Source organism: Sceloporus undulatus, chromosome 5 (assembly GCF_019175285.1).
Source record: "Sceloporus undulatus isolate JIND9_A2432 ecotype Alabama chromosome 5, SceUnd_v1.1, whole genome shotgun sequence".
Classification (NCBI taxonomy): domain Eukaryota; kingdom Metazoa; phylum Chordata; class Lepidosauria; order Squamata; family Phrynosomatidae; genus Sceloporus; species Sceloporus undulatus.
The window spans coordinates 73,467,378-73,483,088 of record NC_056526.1 but is presented as its reverse complement, the minus strand read 5'-3'; the positions used below and the strand labels follow the sequence as shown (position 1 = coordinate 73,483,088).

The 15,711-nt window shown below is 38.6% G+C and overlaps 1 protein-coding gene across 1 annotated transcript in view; it reads left to right on the top strand.

Moving 5' to 3' along the window:
• The window catches only part of POT1 (protection of telomeres 1), a 90,922-nt gene extending 86,355 nt beyond the window's left edge, over positions 1 to 4,567 (top strand). The window contains exon 19 of the mRNA XM_042467852.1: positions 4,309 to 4,567. Within this exon, the coding sequence (XP_042323786.1) occupies positions 4,309 to 4,418 (110 nt within the window). The 3' untranslated portion in view covers positions 4,419 to 4,567. The remainder of the gene's footprint in view (positions 1 to 4,308) is intronic.
• Positions 4,568 to 15,711: the final 11,144 nt, after the last annotated feature.

Below are 15,711 nucleotides of genomic sequence, written 5' to 3'. Positions count from 1 at the left end.
CTCAAGCTCTCCTCAAAGGACTGTGTTCACAGTCTGGGGGTGCTTCTTGACCCATTGCTTCAGATGAGGAATCAGGTGAATGTGATGGTCAAGAGCACCTGCTATCAGCTTCGGCCGATACTCCAGCTGCGCCCTTTCCTGGAACAGGGTGACCTCGAAACTGTAGTACATGCAATGGTAAGCTCAAGACTTGATTTTTGCAATGCGCTCTATATGGGGCTACCCTTGTGCCTAGTCCGTAAACTCCAGTTGGTACAGAATATGGCAGCCAGATTGGTCACAGGAACAGCAAGGAGTGACCATATAACACCAATATTGAAGTCACTCCACTGGCTGCCTATCAGTTTCCGGGCACAGTACAAGGTATTGGTTATCACCTTTAAAGCCTTACATGGCTTGAGCCCAACCTATCTAAGGGATCGCCTGCATCCATATAATCTGCCCCGTACACTCAGGTCCTCTGGGAGGAATTTATTACAGCCCTTAAAGACCAGGTTGACGGCGACCTCCCAGAGGACATTCTCTTCAGCCGCTCCCAACTTATGGAATGGCCTGCCGGATGAGATCCGTCAAATTACCAATCTAGAGAGCTTTAAAAAGGCCATTAAGACTGATCTCTTCCGGCAAGCCTTCCCGGAATAAAATGCTAGGCCACAAATAAGATTCCCCATCCAGCGAACTCTGAAGATTTCCCATCCAGCGAACTCTGCCCATGATGATTTTTATTTAGCTTAGTCGGTTTTAATATGTAGTTTTTAATCTGACATTGTTTAATCTTGTTTTAAGGGGGGGGCATTATGTACATATGGATGTATTTTAACCTGTTGTATGCCGCTTTGATTGCCTGGCAAAAAGCGGGATAGAAATAAAAAAATTATTTATTTTATTATTAGAAGTCTTTCAACTAGAGTGAGTGCAGTCTTGACTACATTCCTAAATGGGATTTCTCTGCATAACATCTGCAGAGTTGTTCCATGATTCAGACTGCTCGCTCACTACCCCCTGGATTCAGTGTCACAAATGGAGGTGCTGGTGATGACCTACATAAAGACCTATATGGCTCAGATCCAGGCTATTTAGCAAACCGTATCTCGCTATATGAGCTAGCCCAGACTCTGAGATCCTCAGGGGAGGCCCTACTACAGTTGGTGGGGACACGACAGAGGGCCTTTTCCATGGCTGCCCCTACACTCTGGAACTACTTGCCCAGGGAGGCCAAGATGGCCTCTTCTTTGTTATCCTTCAGCTGGCAGGCTAAGACCTACTTGTTTAGACAGGCTTTTAAAGCAGAAAGTTTTTAAGGTAGGTGACGGAGTTATATTGTTATATTGTTTTAATGTATTTTAAGCATTTTAATCTTTTAAATTGGATTTTAGTATTGAATTTGTTTTAATTATTGTAGCAATTCTATTTTAATATATTATTTTTGTATGTTTTTAACTGTACAGTGGTACCCCGGGATACGAATGCGCCGCCTTACGAAATTTCCGGGTTACGAAAAAAAAATCAATTAAAAAAACTGTTCCGGGTTACGAAGGTTATTTCAGGTTACGAACGAAATTTTTGGTGCTTTTCGGCGCTTTTTCGCACCAAATCGCGGCTTTCACTATTAGCGCCTATGGGTTTTCGGCTTGCGAAAGCTTTTCGGGTTACGAAAGCGGCGGCGGAACGAATTAATTTCGTAACCCGGGGTACCTCTGTATGGTGTTTTTTAATGTTGTAAGCCGCCCTGAGTCCCAGCCTTGGGAAAAGGGAGGGAAATAATAATAATAATAATAATAATAATAATAATAATAATAATAATAATAATAATAATAATAATAATGTAGGACTTCTTCTGTACAAACTTTCTGCACAAAAAAATACTGTTGACTATGCAAAAAGTATGTGTGAGTTTTGTCGACAATAAGCCCCAAACTGAGAGTAGTCTTCAGGAACTGTAGTTTTTGAAGGCAGTATCACAGTAGAAGAAAACTGATAAAATAACTCATGGGTTCCTTTAAAAGTGCAACTAACCCTACTGTATACTGTAGTATGTGAATCAGGACACAGACTACCAGCTGCTGTTCTAGAGTCATGACAAAGACTGATAAATGTGACAGTGGATTCTGGTGGCTGTATTCCCTGCAGACTGACCACTCTGCATAACATTAATATAACTGAAACCTCTTTTGTTACACCAGGTGAAGAAATGGAAATGCAGCACTAGTTAGGGGGTTTTCTTCCAATTAGGCCTTATGCAGTTAGTAAACAAGTGGGAAGTCTCTGAATCTTGAAGTGCATGATTGCCTTCTGCAAGGAATGTCTTAAGTCTGATGAACTGGAGAGGAATAGCCATGCTAATATAGTCCATCAGTGATGCAGTTTGTTTGTTTACACCACACTTCTGCCACTTTGTTCAGTCTGAGAGCTTCCAGAGAGAGGCATTGGACATGAAGCCAACATTTTAGCAGCTCTAAAAGGTTGCCTTCAAATGAAGTCACAGATGGCATCACTTGCTAGCCCATCAATCACAGATGGCATCACTTGCAGTCCTGTCTAATCTCTTATCATTGCTAACATTTCTGTAACCTCACAGAAAGATCTACAAAGCCTGAGTAGGTTTGTCCAGTCACTAGAGAAAATGGGTTCAATTTTCTGCCAAAGTAGTTTAAAGTGCCCTTTAACTACTGCATTGGTGTGCATGTATTTCTGATTTAAACGTGTGTTTTCCCCAACAGCAAAAGTTAATTTCTCTGTGTATTGTTGATTATCTTTGTGAGAAAGCAGGGAGCAGTTGAGTACTTGACTCACTAGCAGAACTGTAAGAAATAGGTTTTGTCCTTCAGAAGTGTAAATGTCTGCTAGAATCAGTGACAACTACTAAGATTTATGGATTTTATGCTGAATTTTTAAAAAAACAGAGAGAAAAGTATATCTCCAATGCTAGTATACAGCGGGACATTGATTCCATTTGGCAGTCATTCCTGTGTGAGCAGCGCTTTTAGATGTGTAGTGCTTAAGACAGAAGCCAAACTGAATTGTTTAAAACATAAAGACAGGGGTTTTTTTTGCTTTGAGTAATGTGGGGTGTGGGCTTTATTTAAAACGTCAAAGATGTATGTATTTTGTGCTAAGCTTGCACTGAATACAAAAAGAGAAGATTCATTTGCACAGCTGCTGGCAAAATGTTAAGAATAAACTCTTCTAGAACATGGCCTCATAGCCCGAAAAAACCACAAAAAGCTAGTGATTCATTTGCTTTGCTACATGGGTTAGTCATGAGCAGGAGCTGAGGTAAATCTACACTTCTAAAAGCTGCCATTCCCCTCATCAAAATAACACTAGAGGCAACAGTGGTATGGTCTAAAGATATTGCGACAACAGGATTTGATAGTAGGCCATGTGAAAAAGCAAGAGATTGGGGGCTTAGCTGAGTGACCATCCTGCAGTTTTGGTTGCTGACTAGAACTAGCCTACAGCAACTAAAGTTCATTTACTGAATCTTGCATTTCGATTCCATGACTTAGGGTTTCCTTCCCCTGTTAGAATAACTAGTAGAGTTCAAGCTGCTTCAGCTAAAACATAATTGAACCCTGGGAAGTGTAGTACTCTGTTCCTCAATACCCACCTCTTTTTTCAAGTACAGGATTGTGTCAATTTTTTTTCTTGACTACTGCCCATTTCATTATTTCCTTACAAACCAAGTCTTCCTTAAATGGAATTCCAAAATGCAAAATATTCCAAAGTCCAAAATTTCCCACATGTGTGGCTGAGATAGTGACACCTTTGCTTTCTGATGGTTCAGTGTACACAAAGTTGTGTTTCATGCACATTTAAAAAAATGTATACCAAACATAAATGAATTTCACATTTAGACTTGGGTTCCAATTCCAAAATCTCTCATTATATATGAAAATCTGAAAAACTCCAAAATCCAAAACATTTCTAATCCTGAGTATTTTGGATGAAGAAGACTCAACCTATATTTCCATTGTGCACCAGGGAGGGCATGTTCTGGGTGCCTAAGGGCCATTTTAACTGGTAGGATTCAAGTGTCGCCTTGCAGGAAAATTTGCATGGTTTCCAACTTAGTCTAGGCTGACTGGAATAAATGTCCACCAGAGGACCTAAGTGTACAGGGCAGAATATATGGGAGGAGGCAATCCTTTAGGTAACCTGGACCCAAACCTTTTAGGGCTTTAAAGGTAATAATCACCACTTTTTATACTTAGTGATTCTTTTCCTGTGAAAGAGTTTTTCTTGGCACAGTTAACTGTAAAGTACAGGAATTTACATATATACTGATAATGTGTTTTTAATTCATAGACGAATTGCCATGGCTGGAATGTTTCATCAAATCTTATTACGTCAGAGATGAAACAGAGGAACGACTTTGCTATCGGATTTTTGACACTATGATCGCTGAAGATGTCTGACATATATCAGACTACTTAGAAGATTCAGTGGTTGTAATTTTTTAAAAAGCAATAATAATTTAAATACATTAGGAATGCAGATGTTTTTATTGAATGTGTGCTTTTCTATTAGATGTGTTAATAAATACTTTGTTCTGAATTAACATAAAGCTTTCAAAGAGTCTGATATCTGTTATTTGGTCTGTGTTAATTGTAAGTTCTTGACATTTCTTAAGGATGAGGTAGTATACCATTGTTTACTGGCCAGACATCTCAGTTCATACTCCCACAAAATATTGTTGGTGAACCAAATGCATCCTGATGTGGTAACCTATCCTATGCTTATCTATACAGCAGCCTTTTGTACAGTGAACTATAAGGTGCATTGTGATGCTTGTGAATATTGGAACATTTGGTATTGCCTCTACTATAGCCTTTCCCTCTTCATAGTTGCATAGAATGCTGCTTTGACATAGTGTAGTAACTCCATGAGGTAACATACCTGAGTTGTACACTGATACAGCTAACTTAATATCTCCCCAGTAGCAGCATCCTCTCTTTCACATATGGAAGAAATATGTCAAGCAAAACTTGTGGCCTTCTGTTTGTCAAACTATTCTTTATTGTAGATATAAACACAGATACTAGAATATAGGTATTCCAGTCCAATCTGGCCATATAAAATGAGGAGATGTGATAGTACTTTTAAGTATATATGTTTATCTATTATGTTGTATATGACCTAGGCAGCTAAATTTGGTCTTGTTGATCTGCTTTTCTCTTCCATGTAATCAGATTTGGCTACTAGTTTTAGAAATAGGGACTTGGAGGCCAGTATATCGGTATACTAATTGGCTCCCAGAGTGAAACTAATTACTTATTTTGTTTTGTTTATTTTCAGCCCAGTGACACTTTTTTATGTGAAGGAAAATATAAACAGTTTATAGCCAGAGGAGAGAACTTCATCATGTTAAAATTCATGGCATGCTGTATTAAAAACAAAGCATTCCAGGCCACGTTAAAATGCTTAATTTTGTCTAGATACAGATTGTGTAGTTTCTGGGGAGTAATAAATGACTATTGTTGTAGTCTCTTGAAATTGGAAATGGACATATTCTATAATGCCTATTCTTCTGATCTAGAGACACCTTTAATTGTGAACCTGGTAGTAGGTGTGTCAATTGCCATGGTCAGAATCCCATCAGAAACTGTTGGTTCTGCTGCAGATAAAAAGAACTGTTTTCACAAATAAAATTGAGCCCAGTTGCTCTCCTTGGAACATGTAACTCTTGCAATAAAGTCTAAAGACAGATGCTTGTCTGCCTTCTAAGATCAGAGGAGTTTTAAAATACTGAAATTTAATCAATGGCATTAAATATTTGCAACAGAGATACTTTACAGTCCAGCCCTGCTGCAGACGTTTAATCCCTTCATTCCAATGGGATTTAGTGCTTAACTATGATTTGGATTAGTCAAGAGAAAGGCCCAAATCTGAGGCTTCATGAGAATCCAGCTGGTATTATTTACTACTGAAAGTGCCCAGTTTCACTGGGGTTCAGCACTCTCTCAGCCTTTGAAGGCAAAGGCAAACCCACTGAACAAATTCTGTCAAGAAAACCATATGATAGAGCAGGGCAAGTGTGTCCTTGCAGTAGTTTTTGCCAGCAGCTTCCATGATTCTTCACCACGGTCTGTGCTGGTTCAAATGAATTATTGTTATTGTTATTGTTTCTGTGTGCCTTCAAGTTGTTTTTGATTTATGACAAACCTAAGGTATGGTAAAAGAATACATATAGAGGGCCCCACTTGCCCATCCTTCCAACAGAAGGATTAGTAGAAACTGTATGACATGCAGAGAGAAGAAAGTTAGTACTCAAGTGTTGATTAAGTTAGTTTTTACAATTTTTTTAAAAAGAAATATTGCATTTATGTTAGAAGCAAAAGATTGATAACTACAGGTGGACTAATGAAGTAGTTGTGTTTCTGGGCTTTACTTCTTTAACATAAACTTTGGCACAAGAGGTAAAAATAACATGGAAAGAATAGAGAGAGATTCCTACATCAGAAAAATAGAAGAGCAGTTCAACATGTTTCAGAAACTTTTTTTATCTAAAACTATCATTATGCATGTATGAAATGAAGCAGCCAGCTCAGGTAAGCCTTTGCATAAATAAACAAAAAAAAATTAAGTCTTCTAGAGACTACATGAAAGCTTCTTCCAAAATGCATCCCAGGATCATTGCTTGCAGCAGCCTCCAATTTTCTCATGATTGCCTTTTTTCGGTCTTTGTTTTTTCAACACCCAGGGTAGCTTATGAGATAGGCTAATTTGCTTTTTCCTGCTCAATAAGAGATTTTGGAGACAGCTGTTTCCGGAAGGCTCTTCTAGAGCAGAATCCCATTCTTTCCCAGGTTAAGCTTTATTATTATTGGTATCTATTGGAGTTTGGTTCCAGACCCCATGCATATCAAAATCTTTGGATGTTCAAGTCTCATTGCATACAATAGGGTTATAAAATGGTGTCCTTCGTGTTAAAATGATAAAATCAAGGTTTGCTTTTTAATTCTGGTCCTGGATGATTGAATCCATGAATGCAGAATCCGTGGCTGTGGAGGACCAACTGTACATTGATTACTACAGAAAAGAGGACTGAAGTGGGCTCCTGTAAAAAGACTTTGGAAAAAGGAGCTTCTTTGTCAGAGGCTTTGTCAGTTAGGAATGCTTTTATTATGTTTATATTAAATTGCCACTTAAATGTAACTCAAATGCCTTCACCAAATGAAACTGAAAAATGTCATCCATTTTTCTCTCCATCCCCATTGTTCCTTGATCCTGGGAGAGAAGGAAACATGAATTGAAAATCTCATTTTTTTATCCATCCATCCATCCATTTCTTCATCTTTCCCATCAAAAATTCTCTTACTAAATCTTTTAACACTGGAGTCATAGACTTGGAAGGGACCCCATGAGCTATCTAATCCAACCCACTGCAAGAAATTATGCCTGAGAGGTGCCCAATGCCCATGGAAACTGTTTTAAAACCAACAAAGAAAAATCTATTGCCTTCTGAAGTAGTCTGACTTTTAAAAAACTTTAAAATAAAAAGGGAAGTAAGATTCCTACAGCCATTTGACTTTATTATGCTGCTTGATGGAGAGATTAATAATTAGACATACATCATTTATTTCTTAACTGGATGTAGAGTTTATTTAATCCTCATTTAAACAAAATGGACTATATTTGTGGAATGCCATTGATGAAATCCTCTTCTTTAGTGCTCTCATTTAATATCTTAATTCTAGAGAGAGCCAGTGTGGTGTAGTGATTTGAATGCTGGACTACAAGTCTGGAGACCAGGGTACAAATTCTTGCTCGGCAGTGGAAACCTTGGGCAAGTCACACTCTCTCAGCTTCAGAGGGCTCAGAAAGCAAAGGCAAAGCTGCTTCTGAACAAATCTTGCCAAGAAAAAACCCTGTGATAGGCTTGCCTTGAGAGTTGCCATAAGTTGGAAACAACTTGAAGGCACAGAACAACAACAACTTAATTCTGGAATTAAGTTTGTTCTGAAATTTCAACTTTAGTCATTTAAGTTGCCCTTTTTGTTAGAAGATTTCCAATTTATTTGATTTCTATTGGTAATACTTATCACTACTAAAAAGAGCATAAACAAGTTTCACACCAGCCCTGACATTATTGCATCAGGTAATTCAAGATGCTACCCTAAATGAAGAAGGGAAATCCTCATACTAAAGCCAGAACAAGTCTCTTAATTCAGAACTGTGTTACTTCATTTTAAAATATCAGCATCACATTTAAATAAATAAGCTCATGCTATTATGACACATTATTGATTATGGCTCCATATTTTAAACACAGCCAGTGAAAATACAAAGCATTTTACTTCTGATGGGTTCCCAGGCACAGCATATTCTTCCTTTGAATAGCTGTCCATAATTTCACCTAGTGGGCACTTGGTTTTAATAGGATGTAGTCATTTTCATCAGGAAGAGAATTTAGCATTTAGGCCCATTTCCACAAATAATCCAACTGTTTTATGCAACACAGCATGAAAAAAAGAACCTGAAAATTAAATCAAAGCTCTGGAAATTAGAAAAACCTCTTAACATTATTTCTAAGTGACACTTTTGAGATGGGAGAAGATGTTGTCTATCCTTAGGGGTTCATCTTTGTCCTCTCACTGCCATTGTAAAAAGCTTATCAGGGATTTATTACAAAGGGGATTCCTTATTTCCCTGCCAATGGTTGGCAGCATTGTTATCATGACTACATTGTCTGGTAATATTTCTGTAAATGCAATTGTGTAATTCCCAACTGGGGGGAAAAAAGAACAAGAAGATCCTATTGGTTCTCCATTTTCAAAGCTGCTTCTTTCTCTGCACTCACAACCCTAGCTAATTGAAACTGAATAGGAAGTTTGCTCAAATGAAAACTTTTCATATATGTATGTAGAGAGCAGGTATGGTGTAGTGGTTTAAGCATTGGACTATAACTTGGGAAATCAGGGTTTGAATCCCCTCTCAGCCATGGAAACCCACTAAGTGACCTTGAGCATCAACACTTATCCTCTGAGGAAGCCAAGAGCAACCCCCTGTAAGCAATTTCTGCCAAGAAAACCCATGATAGGGTTAGAACAAGTAGGAAAGAAATTGAAGTCATACAATAGCACATGCATGTGTCTTATTTCTAGCTTTTATTCATTTCATTTATATACTTCCTTTCTCCCAGAAAGTGATCCAAGCTAGATCACAATACAGTATAGAATGAAAGAAAAGAGATACAGATACACACATACACACCGTTGTATTAAATTAGAAATAGCTTTAAAAGCCTTTAAAACTAAGGAATAAAAAGCAAAGAACAAACCATAAAAAATTAATATCAACCAGGCCAAAAAGCCTGTCGAATGTGCCCAACTTACTCACTGAGTCTCACCTATTCATTGTTGTTGTTTAGTGCTCAGGCTTAGCTAGCAAGATATGTTTTGCCCTCTTGCTGTCAGTTGTTGCATAGATCTAACTTGGTAGGAGAGGGCAAGCAAATTGGTAAGTATAGTAATAGCAAGGAAATGGGTAGATTCAGAGAAAATGGTCCATTGAGGGTGTACTGCCCAATGTCCAGTCAACAGCTATAGTTGACAGGTTCTTGAAAAACAATAGTGAGCTGGTATAAACCCTGAGGTATTGCATGTAATGCATGCTGTAGACTGCTAAGAGTTCTTGCAAGTAGATTAATGTCATTATTTCAGAGAGTAAACATGATAGTGGCTTGACCTTTGGACTATGACTCTGGAGAACAGGGTTTGAATCCCCACTCAACCATGGAAACCTACTGGGTGACTTTGGCAAGACACAGACTCTTCGCCTCAGGGGAAGCCAGTAGCAAACCTCTGAACAAATCTTGCCAAGAAAAACCTGTAATAGGATTGCCATAACTTGGAAACGACATGAAGGCACACAACAACAACAAATCAAATGGCTAAGTGGCCTAAATACCATAAAGGCTCCAGATCCTGAACTTGGAAGCTAAGCAGGATCAGTTCTGGTTAGTACTTGGATGAGAGACCACCAACAAATACCAGGTTTGGTAGGCTGTATTACAGAGGATGAAGCCAGCAAAACCACCTCTTGAGTTTTCCTTGCCTAACAAAACCCTATGAATATGAATTTCATATTCATATTCATTCTATGGAATCATTGGAAATTGACAGGCTATGGAGTAATGAAGTTGAACTATTGCTTGGCTACCAGAATACAGAAAACTGACCTATACTGGTCTTTCTAGCCCAGCCTGGCAAAAGCTCCAAAATTTCAGGCAGAGTTATTTCCTTTCCCTATCTGGTGTTTGCCAGCATTCCTTTCCAGTCTTCTATCCAAGTACTAACTAAGCCTGACCTTACCTTGCTTCCAAAACTGGTACAATGATAAATGTACTAGAAGGGACCCTTGTACTGATCCTGCATGAGATGTCTTCTATTTATGTAAATAAAGAAAATATTTATTGACTTCCAAAGAATTTGCTTCTACATAATGCACTTAGGTGGCATGTAGTCAGGAAAACCATCTGACTGTATAACCACAAGAGTGCTTTAGAAAAAAAGAAAAGTAAGCTAAATATGATAATTCTGTCAGCCAAGTTTCTGTTTTCCCCTTCGCAATTTGTATCAAACACGTTCAGGCCAGAAAAGCTACAGCGGCAAATATGGTGATGAAAGATGGAAGTTTCATGTTCATGCCAATAGGGATTTTAGAAAATGTGCAAGTCCAAAGGCTTAAAACTGTTCAGTTGGCATGGAATTCAGATTTTTTTAGATAGATAGATAAATTGGTAAATAGACAGATGATAGATCAGAAGCAGACTCTCAAATATGAATGTTCATAAGATCACAGCAACAAATACATTATGAGAGTGAGTGGGCTTATCTGAATTTGAACAATGCCCGATGTTCAGCAGTTATGCTATGCTGCACATCTTCAGATAATCTCCATTAATGAAATGGTGCTCCCACTGAAAAGTTTATTAGCAAACCACAGATGTCTGCAAATCGTGGCAAGCAGAGAGGATAGCTGTCAGTTGTCAGACTCTAATTTTGTGATTTAAAATGCTGAAATGAGCCTTCACAGAAGTATTCCAAACTCCTCACTGATTTTCACAATTTATAATGCTGTGATGCTTAGCAGGGCATGGATTCTTAAACTGAAAATAAATAAAATATAATGAGGCTAATCTAACCAGACATCCCGTGCGGAGACCTGTGTGCATTCATATACTAAACATGTGCATAAAGCTTCACTTTCAAAAATGAGTCTCTTAAAAGGGAAATGTAAGAGTGCTGCTTTTATTTAAATACACAGGATTCCCACATGTTTTGTAAGGAAGGGGTTTGCTCCCAAGGTCAAAATGCAATAAAGGCATATTTTAAATATAAGATTGTTACTCTGGTTCTGGCAACAGACCGCCTGGGGAATTGCAAGAAAGGAGAAGGACACAGAACTCTGATGGAGATCTCACTCTTCGTTGGTTGCAGAGGTCTTTCACCAAAGTTGTCTGTAGATGTTGGTTTGAACCTTTGGTTTGTATGAGCTTTTCCGAAGGTAGTAGTTCTTCAAGTGTTTTCTTTCACATCTTTGTTCTCTTGTCCACAAGCTGATAGTTCATGCTATCCTGAGAAAAGTGTGGAAAGAGCAGACAGCTTCAGTTTATTAACCTTCATTGATTTAATGAAACTGTCTTCCTTGCCATGCCCCAAAATATGGACCAAAACTTTTAGAAGACAGAATTGTATAGTGTTCCTGTCTGGAAAACTGAGTTAAGAAAGTGTCATGGTTATTTGGGGCGAATTTTAACTTGCTTCTTATATGTTGTATTGGATCATATTTGAAATTTGGTACAGTGGTAAACTTCATCAGTATTGATCATTGTGCAGTACATTCAGAGATAATAACCCAATAGGTATTATTTTTGTAAGTAGCAGAAAAAAGAGACTTACAATACCACAACCTTTCTTTGCAATTCACTTTAACTAGCAGTGTACTACTGTGCTCCTTCAGTAAGAGCAAGTGTTTCAGACAATATAGAACTCTGTTAGTGAATAACATCATGCTGCTTCCAGAATTCTCTTCAATTTCTGTTGTTTGTATCACTGGAATACCTGGACAGAATCCTGCAATTTTATTTCAGCCAGCTTCCAGTTTTCTCTTGTTAGTGGTGGATTCAAACAGGGTGCCAGGCTTTAGGTATTTTGCAAAAACTGTCTTTGAGAAACAGCAGTCTTCTGATGTGGAGGATATCGAACTGACAGGGTACCACTGTGCCTGTTCTTCTATATCTCTCACTAATTTTAAACAGGCTTTATAGCAAACCATCAGTACCAATCAAAAAGGAAACCATACCTTTAATTCCTTTTGAAATGGCTGCAAGGGACTTTAAGTTGTAAAAACTTAGTATACAGGGATTTCTGCTCCCATGTATATAAATATGGTTTGGCGCAAAACATAGGTGCTTTATTGGTAGAGTCATCACATTTACATTGCAACATTCTGCCTGTTGTTGTTGTGTGCCTTTCTTTCTGACTTATAGTGACTCTAAGACGAACCTATCATGGAGTTTTGTTCAGGGGAGGTTTGCTATTGTCTTTCACTGAGCCTGAGAGAGTGTGATTCGCTCAAGGCCACCCAGTGGGTTTCATGACCAAACTGAGATTCGAACTTTGATCTCCACGTTTGTAATCCAACACCCGAGCCACTTTGTTAATAAATGTGTGGATCCGGCTGCGCCATGGTTGAAGATCTTATGAGTTGACATGAGTGTTTCCGGAATGCTTAAATCTCAGTCCATCAGTATTTTCACATGGCTAAGAGCCCACAAAGTTTTCTATACAATCAGGAACTCCCAGTATTGCAAGTTCTTCTGTCTCAGTGTAGCCTATGTACAGATAGCTCTGTAAAACAAAGATCTGCCCTTTGCAAAGCAAAGCAAGTCCTATGTGTCAGGGCTGGTGTGGCCATATTATGTTGATATTGGAGTTGGCCAGTCCAGACTCACTTGTGGACTGATTAAATTCCAGAGTTGCAAGTTGTGGAAATGGCTTTTGATGACTTCTGAACCTTGTCCCCTAACTCAGAATACACACAGACTTTATTGACAGTTTTATTAACAGGGGTTCTTTGGCAAAGTTCCTAATAAAGGTTTATAGCAAAGTTTCTCTTATTCCATAGGAACAGAAGGAAAAGGAAAGTCCGGTTGTGATTCAGGGGGAAGGCAGCCTGTGGTTTAATTTACTGTGCTTGTTTACAAGACACATCTCTTCTGAGACACTGAGGAAAAGATGTTTTGGTAGAATTCAGTTTCAGCTGGCATATCCTGTATTAGAACTGGGAATTTTGGTGAATGTATCTGCAAACCACCTCTGGGTGAATCTGAGGAAACCTAACAAGAGTATTCCAGTGGCTGGCTACTCAAGTATTCAGGAGATGAATCATAGTGTGTAAAATCCAAACTTGTACACAGCATAACCTCTTGTGTAGCTTGTTAAATGTGCAAAGCAACAGGGAATTCATCATAATATAGAATCTATTTATTTTTTGTTTATTTATTTTAAGGATTTATAACCCACCTTTCTCCCACAGTGGGATTCAAGATGGTTATCTAAGGAAGAATCTAGGGAAGCCCTACTGAGAACTGGAGTGACAGTTAGCCTCTCCTTAGAGGACAGTGTTACTAGCACTGGTGTCATTGCAGTACCAAGTTAAAATATGATTTTTTACTGACTTATTTGATTTTACCCAAATCAGCAAAAGTGCATAGTTTTAAACTGTTTAAACTGGTTTCCAGTTGTTGTGTTTCAGCTTTTCAATTCAACACACACACACACACACTTAAATGAACAGAGTGCATTTAAAAAAAAACACATTTTCAGTTAGTGGAATTCATTTCCATGTGCACCACCATGATATCCCACAATATAGGGTGGGGCAGATAAATTTTAATAAATACATACATAAAATAATCCTTACAGAATTAGGCCTAGCTTGATTTCTTGCAATAGTTCTGCACCACTTTGGTATTCAGCTGCCTGTATTGCCGTTATGAATTTATAACCCAGTTATACATCCATACCTGGCTCCATATCCTGTAACACTATGTATTTATTCACAGGCATGACACTATTGCCATAACTGTGAATGCTCCCCCCACCCCCAAAAAGAACCTACTTTACCAGACAGCAACTGCACTGAACATTGGAGGTCTGTTCAGCTGGTGACCAGGGCACAGGAGGAGGACATTTCCAGTCCACCCCCATCAAGAAGCGAGGCTGTAACAAGAAATTGCAACATGGATCCTTCTAATTTCACAGCTTCACTTGCTGGTGGGAGGGGGCTGGAAACATGTTCTTCTTGCATCCTAAAGATCTCCATTTTTTGAAGAAGCTTCTGGCTGTGAAGGTTGTGGGGAGGACATTTATGATCATGGCAATAGTGCCAAAATTGTGGTATGTAGTATTACTAAATAGGTAAACCGGAGAGAGTCAGGATGGGAGGCATGACTTACACATTCATAACTAAGCAGACAATGTAAGATTATCAGTGATTCTGTTTTCAGCAATATACTGTGAAGGAATGGACAGATGAAGGCTAGAATTGGTGTTTCAGTGGTACAGGAATACTTTTTTAGTCCCAATAGGGCAGATGACATGGGAATAATTGGATCGTACTTCATGAAACAAGACATCAGGGTGTCACTTGGGTACAGTAGTTCACCAGTGTTGATGAAACCTGTACGTCTGTATTCTTTTATGCAGAAATTTACAAATTGGTTTTTATAAAACCATGGCTACATTTCAAAGAGCTACCAAGCCTCCACAAGGATATTACTCTCACCTTGTTGGGGTTATTTCAGTTCAAAAATTGAACCACTGCTGCCTATTGCAACAAACTGCTTATGAAATTCTCTGAAAGCCCTCCCCGACCCACCTTGGCTAGTGGGGATATTGGGATTGTAGCCCCCCCCCCCCCAAAAAAAGGTAATTTTTCCAAGCTCTGGTTATGAGAATATTTTGTTCAAGGGTGGGGGGAATAATTTAAATTGCTTTTCGGCTCATGTAACTAGTTTCATTGGGTTTGGATTGTGGCAGCTGACAGTGAACGGAAAAGGTCTTATAGTTGTTGAAATCCTCGGAGAAGTGTGAAAAAATTACCAAAACCTGCCTATACTTCATGAGGTTTAATCCACTAGGCAGCCCTGGAATTGAAGAGTCACTAAAACTTGCATACTGATGCACACAAGAGTGAATGAGAATTCAGGGCTAATGTAATATTTACATAAGCAATCAGCGGAAATGCAAATTAACACGAAGAAATTGCTATCATAAATGAGTGTTCAGAAATTGTGTAATGGTTCTTTCTTTCATTCCCATGCTGAAATAATGTGTGTGCCTAGTCAGACACATGGATAGGTATATATTCCAACTCATAGATTTTCTTTGTGTGTGTTTGTTGGCAGAGGGTCCCATATCCACCAGTATGTATGATTCATCCTGACATGCATAAAAAATTGCCAGCAATAAACCAGCATGAACCAGGGAAAATAGAGTAATTTCAATAAGGACCCCATAGGTCATGTTCATGTTATCTGGTGGTTGTTAGGGGCAACAGCAATATAAATGATGACAGTAAGTAACTTTGATAGGTGATTGCTCAATGTGGTGTGTGCATGTGTGTTACAGACAGAGAATACCTTTACTGGACCATTGTACAAACTGATGAAAACAGATACGTTTTATTCATGGCAATCTC